We start from the raw sequence: 7,990 nt of genomic DNA, 5'->3' as shown, positions 1-7,990 counted from the left end.
ACGTGGCTGTCTGGGGCACTTCCCCCCACCCCTGCTTCCCAGCCACAACTGGCCAACAGTTGCTACCACTGACAAATTTAGCTGGATTCAGACCCAATACAACTTGCCTGGGATGTTCTCTAAAGGTCAGTTCTTTGTACTATTGAGGCTGCTGGTGACACAAAGATCTATGCCTACCCTTTTCATCTAAAGCGCTCTGAAATGGCCAGAGTTCCAGAGCAAGGTGATAAGTGCCAGGCTGCACTTCCTCAGCACCAGAGCCCTCATCTATTTACAGAATATCATGAAAGAAGGGCAATTTAACTATAAAAGGTCAGTTTTCTCATTCTGTGAGTTCCCAACAGGATTCACCCTTCAAGTAGCCTGCATACAGGTTTCAGGGAAGGGTTAACAAGATTTGCTCATATGGAGGAGACGCTGTGAGGTTGGGGAAATGTATGACACATTTCCTAGGTATAACAATCAAGATGAATATGGTCATGAGTGAGGGGACAATTGTACTTCCACATTAAGGTGGGCTGTGAAGAGTCTTTTTTCACTTCAAAGCAGCAGAAAGACTGGAAACAGATGTCCAACAGGTATGGATAAATAGCCACCACTGGTTTAGGATGGCTTGGGCTGTCAGACAAGCTGGCGGCCTTCCCTGAGAAGGAAGTTGGGCAGAAGGCTCTGGACTAAGTGGGCACTATCAAAACCTACTCCTTTCAGCCCTTTCCTGAAATAAAGCAGACCTTCCTAGCCTTGGCTCTGCAGGGAGTGCCCTTCAGCCCTGACTAAACTGGCCTGAAAAAGCTAGAGTCAACCATCTCGCCTGTGTCCAACCCAGCACGGGTGCACAGTTTCCTGTCCTGTACACCACTGTTCCAGGCTAAGGCTCAGGGACAGCTGCACTCTTGCATCTGTTCTGACCGTCGGAGGGAGGCACCTGGGTCCTCCTTGCCTTCAGCCGGCACACACGTGAACTTGTATGTGTGACTGTACAGGACCAGGCTCCAGGAATGGCCTGAGGCCTTGAGGAGAGAAGGGTGGGAGTGACAAACAAACAATAACGAAATGAGAGCTGCTGAGCCTGACCCGAACAGCCCCTAGAGCCCTAAGCCTCTCCGGACCTCAAACCCAGGGGCCTGGGAGCTCCTTCCCTATCTCTGGCACATTCAAAGATCAGTAAACTAGGCAAGGAGCTCTCTGTGTGGGGGTTAAACTCACTGAAATCTCCACAACGGGGGGCTGCTTAATCATTTAGTTTTGTTCTTTGGAAAGGGAAACCAGCCAGTGAGTAGAAACTACCTCCAGTCCCTAAGGTAAAAATAAAAATCCAGAGGTTCAGTTTGAACTAGCTCCATTTATGACAACTTAAAAAACCACAAACCAACAACCCAACATCATTGTGCGGTAACACAAAATGAGGAGCGGAAGCAGACCCTCCGTGGGCATCAGTGCAGGCCCCCATTTCAAATCAACATTGTATCAAGTCTCAGTAGTTCTGTCCACTTGTGCCCTGGAGTGTCTGGTCTTCGGAAGACCCCCTTCTCCAAAGTTGCGAGACCACTGGAGAAAGGTCGACAAAGGAGTGCTGCTTGAACTGGAGTCAATGTGTCATGCCATCCAGAGGTACGTGGGTACAGTTGGCAGCATTGAAAAAATAATATTCTCACTCGTAAAAAGAAATCGTATCGCCGGCATTTACTAGACTGAACCTTAAGTTAAAAATAAAATAAAATGAAGGAAAACAAAAAAACTCCCCAAAAATAACATCTAGCTTTCAGTCACCAATCCAAAGTCTTAATGCCTAATTCAGCAACTTGTTCCCTGCCCCGTCTGGGGGTCCTGAGGAGGTATCCAGGAGAGATTCATTTGTACCGCGGGTCTGTCTTTCAAAGCTGCCGGGCTCAAGCAGAGGAAGAGAGAAGGCCGGCATGGCAACTCTGGCCAGGCCGTCGGGAGGATGGGATGAGGGCGTGGACGTCGCCGGGCTCACTCGTTTGTCTTTCTGAAGGAATGGGTGGGTGTGTTCTTTCCAAGTGACCTCTGTGTGTTCCCTCTTAAAGGGTTACTGTACTCAGGACTCCTGCGGAACCACCTCCATGAGCTTCTGGCACAGGACTGTCGTGCAAACTGTTTGGGAAGAAAAGGAAACCAGGTGATGTGGACGGGCATGGGTGGGAGCAGCCTGCCTGCCCGTCAGTCGGACAAGAACACTCGCCCTTAAAGGAGGTCAGCCCGATCAGCCCACAGAGTGAACATCTGTGCCTGCACAGCGCAGAGTGCCCATCTGACGGCTTTAATACCAACGAGCCACCGCCCTGTGATGGAGAGGGAAGGGGAGACGGGGGGCAGACAAGCGGCGCCCGCCACATGCCCGCTACGGTGCCAAGCACTTGTTATGAATGTTATGCCCTTTGATCCGCACAAAGATCCTGCAAGGCCAAAGCTCTTATTCTCCCCATTTTGCAGCTAAGGAAACTAAGGCAGGCAGCAGTTGAGCGACTTGCCCAGGGTCACACAGCTGGATTTGAACTCGGGTCTCCTCGAGCACAGGCCCAACCCGTAACTAGAGGAAGGGTCTGCGCCGCGCACCGTGGCCGGGTCCCGACACTCACAGATGCCTTGAAGCAGCCACTTGGGTTTGTTCTGCCACCAAACGCCGATGAAATAAATCGGAATTCCCGTGAGGATGATGACAAAGCCGATTGCGCACTCCACCGGAGTTTTCCAAAAAGAGACAGCTATCAGGAACAGGCAGGCCAGTATGAAAAAGACAGGCAAGACGAGGTTCACCTGGGGGCGAGAGCGGACACCGTAAGCGGCCAGGAGAGCTGAGAGAAGAGCACACGTCATTCGGAGCCTGGCGTTCCCTCACCACTTTCCACTGCTTCTATCCCGTGCCCGCCGGGCCCTGAGCTTCCCGACATCTCAGAGGGACCCGCACGGCAACTTTCACAAGTTAATATACACCCCCGCATGCACACTTTTAAATTAAGTGTCTGCTACACGCCTGGCACCATGCTAAGCATGAGTATTTAGTATCTCATCTGATCCTAACAACCCTGGGAAGTAGGTGCTATTTTGATCCCCATTTTACAGATGGCGAAACTGAGAAGACAGCAGTGAAGTGACCTGCCCAGGGTCACCCAGCTAGTGAATGTCGGAGGCCAGATTTGAACTCAGGTCTTCCTGACTCCAGGTCCAGGGTCCTACCCACTGAGCCACCTGGCTGCCCCACTTGTTGGCAGGAAGTAGATGAGCAAAAAATGAGCTCCTGAATGAGCAATCAGCAAATTAAGCCCACTACTACTCCCTCCGAGCAAAAAAGCTCAGCTTTCACAGAAAATGTGCAGACCTAGCAGGATGTGACCTAGAAGTTGTTTTCTCAGGTTCTAACTTGCTGATGTCCCCAGAGTCTGCTGAGGAGGAGGCGCTATGGGAGCTGAGGAAGCTCCTCAGAAAAGTTTTCTCTTAGGCTGTAAAACAGCACCTTAGGAAGGCACCTCCAACTCCATGTTCACGGATCTGCATCCTACAGAACAGGGAGACTTCAGAGTCTCAAACACGGGACAGAGTTAAGAGTTGGGAAGGTTAGGCTCTGCTTGGCCACTAACCATGCTTAGGCAACCGCAGGCCCTCCCCCACTGGGTACAATACAGGTTAACGCCTGTGGCTTTCTGTCAAGTCCCTCCAGATGATCTGAGAAGGACACTCCTGTTGAGGTCCAGCGTGGCCTAGGGAGGAGGGGCTCACTCCCCACCCCACTTCCAGGCCTTGAGATTCTCTGACCCCAGTCATCTGCACAGCCAAAGGTGCTCCTGCAGGATTTTCATGCCTCTTGGGGCTCCGTAAATGATTCACCCAGTGGACCATCTGCCCTCCCCGTGGGCAATCAAAGCCATCCAAAGGGTCACAGAGCCTCCCTCTCCGATGCTCACGGCCTCATCTCCACCATCCATCGGCTGGAGGGCAGGTCTAGGGCAGTGTGAGGGGAGGCCCTACAGACTCGGTTCTGTGACCAGTCCCAGTGCTTACTAAGAATTCATTTGGATTATCCCATCATAAGCTAGAAACATGGGATTCTGTGATGTCTTCAAGACTTCTCAGGAAAAACCTCTTCCTGGGTATTCTAGGAGGCCAGAAGTAACAAAGGACCAAAGGGAGGGAAGCAGGGTGGGGGTGGGTGGTGGGAAGGTGTCAGCCTGCCACTTTGGAGGCCAGAAGGGGACCGTAGTGAGGACTCGGGTGGGGAGGGGGTGTCCCCAAAGGTCTTCAGGCTTATCCCCAGCAGGTGGAGCCAGAATCCAAACAAGCCCATATTTGCTTCCAGTGTAGATGGAACGGATTTCCAAGCACACAGGCAATGTTTGTGGAACTTGCATATCTAATTTAAACAAACAGGAACAGAGACCTGGGATGTACCCAACATTTGCCAGGACGTTGCAGAACACAAAATTCTAGCTCCTTCAGTGAACAGACAAGCACTACGCCAGGCCTGCCTGTCACCCTAGTTGTGCTGGGGCCGTGAGGAGGTCGCACAAGATGAGCTTGTATGAGGGGGCCCAGGCTCACCTCATTTGGCTTTGTCTTCCTCTGCACTGTGCCCCAGCAGAGCCTGTAGAATTCAGCTAGACAGGCAGATGTTTCTCAGCCAACCCTCAGCCAACATTTTCTCTTCCCTGGCCTGAGTGTCGTGATCTCAGTAAGGAGCAGACGGACACCAGGCTAGGAGTCCTACCTAGGAAGGGCATTCCCTTACAGGTTTTTTTGTAGGCTTTCCCTTCTCCCTCTGAATTCTGCGAGTCAGCTCCACCAGCAGGACAGTGTATTTACCACAATGGTGAGAAGATCTGGGGCCAAAACCAGTGGTTGGAATGATCTGGTAATAACCTGGCCAAACCTTGATAAGGGTGGAATGGAAACGATTTGATCTTTTCTAGAGGAGCCAGGGCAAGTGTCTCTGAAGATGCCAGTTTAGCTGTGCCCTTAAAAGGCAGACAGTGAGCACCACCTTTGACGTTAGCTGGGCATCTCCCCAAAGACACAGCACAGCCTCTGGGGCCTGGCCAGCAGATTAGACTTTTCTCCTTGGAATTCTGGTTTACAGGTCTCTTCTTTAGCTAGTATTTTCAAATCCAATGGCAAAACAGAAAGAGAACTGAGGGATGGATCGGAGGGAGAGAAGGCCTCTCTCCTTTCTAAGGCTTCTGAAGGGGCCAAGGACAGGATGGCCAAAGATAATTAGTCTCCATGCTCCACTCTCTAAAAACAGGCCTCCACCTTGACTTGGAGGGAATACACACAAAGACAAGGGGTCTGTCTATGTGACCTGTTGCCCAAGGAAACTCCTAACTTCTTTGCTAAGCCTGCCAACAAGGCAGGAGCTGCTTATGAATGCCCACTGTGAGGTGGGCACCTGCCAATCAGGAACTGGATGGGCACCAGGAACTAGCTTCAAAGTGCCCAGAGAAGAGCTGCTTACTGCCTGCTTCATTCCGAGGGCTCCAGGTATTGTGTTAACCTCACTGTGTGGCCTGGCCTTTTGCGTAACCCCAGGCAAGTATAACCAGGGAAACAAATTCATGGGAAGCAAAAGTCATTCCCTGAGGAACCAGAAGCCTGAGTTAGTCCCGGCGCTGCTGCCCTGTGGGGACACAGCGGGGACGGGCCCCCTCGGCTTTCACCTTGCTAGGAGGACATTCAGGGAAGACTTGCTGAACAATCTGCAGAAAATCCAGAAGCCCCGAGTTGGAAGCACACACATCCAGGACCTTCCCAAACAGAAAGTAAACCTCTCTGAGCAAGGGAGGAAGATTCCCAAGAAATATAATTGCATCTCTCACCTTTATGGGTCTGTTCAATTCTGGCTTCTTAAAACGGAGCCACATCATCCCGATGATGGCCAGGGCCACACAAAGCCAGTTGAAGAAACTGAAGAAATTGATGACGGAGAAGATGTCATTGGAGAAAGCGTAGAGCAGGGTCATGGCGCACTACAAGGCACAGACAGAAGCTCGGTGAGCCTGCAGGCTCAGGTGCATGGTGATCACCATTTACCACTCTCATTGTCAGTTAGACTGACACCAGTCTGAAGAGCCTGAGCTTCATTATTAAGATGTATTATTTTTAAGGACAAACAAAACACATTAGGAATAAGGTGTGTGTGTGCGCGCGTGCACGCACATATGTGTACATGCACACATGCGTACAAATCCTTTGTCAATGAAAAGGGAGAGTAGCTTATCCTAGAGAACTGGTAAAACTAATGCTATTTTGGTCGTCCAGCAAGGGGTACAGAGTACCACTGGAGAGGGAAAAATGCTGTCTAAAGAAACTTTCAAAGATTTCCTATTTTCATCTGGCTTCCTTGGGTTCAAATCTCAGCTAAAATCCCAGCTTGTGCAAGAAGCCTTTCCCGATTCTCAGCTCCCCAGCCCCTACCAGGGCCTCCCTCCCTCTGCTGATTCTCTCCAGTTCATGCCGCCTCTATCTCATCTGTGTCTTGCCCATTAGAGGGAGGAGTCCCTTGAGAGCAGGGATGGCCTTTCTACATATACCCAGAGCTCACTGTGGTGCCAGGAACCTAGAGGGAGCCTCATCAGCACTCAGTGACTGATTCTCATCTCAAATAATGTCCTCTTCACGAGGAGCAGCGACACAGGAGATACATGAAGTCAGAAGACCTGGGATCAAATCTTGCTTTGGGCCCAGGCTACACTAGCAGAGTCATTATCAACTGCTGAGCCCAGGTTTCCTCATCTGTAAAACTGAGATAACAAGGGCACTTGCGTGGATCAATTGAGATTATTCTCATAAAGCCCCTGTAAAGCCCCTAACACTGTCCAAATGGGAGCCATTAGCCAGGGGATGGGGGGTCCCCAGGGGAGGAAGAGGAGGACACAGGCTGGCTTTGGGGTAACTTCTTCATGATGGAAACGACACTGGATTTGAGTCAGAGCCATGGGCTTCTGTCCCAGCTCCTCAATGCCACCATGATGTATCTCTAGAGAAGTCACTTTCTCCCTAGGGGGCTGTACTATTTCAGGTATGTCCCCTGGCTGTGCCCCATGCCTGGCATGCCCTCCCTCTGGGCTAAGACCCCACCTTCTACAAGAAGCCTTCATTGCAGTGCCTTCCCTCTGAGATTCCCTCCAATTGATCCTGTCTGTATTTTGTCTGTGCATGGCTGTTTGCATGGTGTTTCCCTGTTAGACTGGGAGCTCCTTGAGGGTGGGGGCTCTTTTCTGTCTTACTTTGTAATATCAGCACTTAGCACAGGGCCCAGCACTTAATAAATTCTCGTGAATTTGGTGTGACTAAATGATATCCCAGATCTTTTCCGATGCTAGCATCCTATCATTTCTATGTGCCTATCAGAGCAGAAAGCCTGTATCTGAAGTCCCAAGCTCCAAGCTCAAAGCTGGGCTCTGCTTCTTGACCATGGGCAAATCACTCCCTCTCCTGGGGTGGCCTCTGACCGCTCGTTTATTTAAAATAAAGGTTTGGGCCTGGATCAGGAGTCCCCAAACTGGGGAATGTGCACACTCAGGGGATACAGAGAGAGAACAGGAGTGTTTGGCAAACAGGTATACTGTTGCTGAAATTAACTAATCCATCTATTTCCTTTCTCATGGACTGGGGTATGGGAAGGGACACAGGGGATAGGCTAAGGTCCCTCCCAGCTCAGAAGGTGCAGGCAGGTCACTGTGACTCTGCAGCTACCCTTCCTCCACCCCAGGGTGGCAGAAGTAGGGACTGGGGAGGGCTTACCGTGAATACGAGTGATGGCACAGGAGTGAGGTTCTTGGGGTGGATCATGGAAAGGATAGAAGGCAAGTGGCCCTCCCTGGAGCCTACAAAAAACAACCTGCGGGAAAGAGGAGAGGCAGGCATTTTTTCCTGTTCTAGTAAGACCCCTCCCAAGAACGTGACCAATCCCCTTCCCGGGGTTTGTAGATATTCGCGCCACTTGAGGCACCAGACAGAGTTGAGAGAGAGTGAAAAG

At 51.0% G+C, this 7,990-nt stretch overlaps 1 protein-coding gene across 1 annotated transcript in view; it reads right to left on the bottom strand.

Moving 5' to 3' along the window:
- Positions 1-1,322: 1,322 nt before the first annotated feature.
- SLC7A5 (solute carrier family 7 member 5) overlaps positions 1,323-7,990 on the bottom strand; it is a 55,029-nt gene continuing 48,361 nt past the window's right edge. The window contains exons 7-10 of the mRNA XM_020989202.2: positions 7,756-7,852; positions 5,829-5,978; positions 2,601-2,778; positions 1,323-2,115 (exon numbers count right to left, since the gene is read on the bottom strand). Of these exons, the coding sequence (XP_020844861.1) occupies positions 2,060-2,115; positions 2,601-2,778; positions 5,829-5,978; positions 7,756-7,852 (481 nt within the window). The 3' untranslated portion in view covers positions 1,323-2,059. The remainder of the gene's footprint in view (positions 2,116-2,600; positions 2,779-5,828; positions 5,979-7,755; positions 7,853-7,990) is intronic.

Source organism: Phascolarctos cinereus, unplaced genomic scaffold, assembly GCF_003287225.1.
Source record: "Phascolarctos cinereus isolate Bilbo 61053 unplaced genomic scaffold, phaCin_HiC Scaffold_2;HRSCAF=192, whole genome shotgun sequence".
NCBI lineage: Eukaryota > Metazoa > Chordata > Mammalia > Diprotodontia > Phascolarctidae > Phascolarctos > Phascolarctos cinereus.
This window is presented reverse-complemented; position numbering and strand designations above follow the sequence as displayed.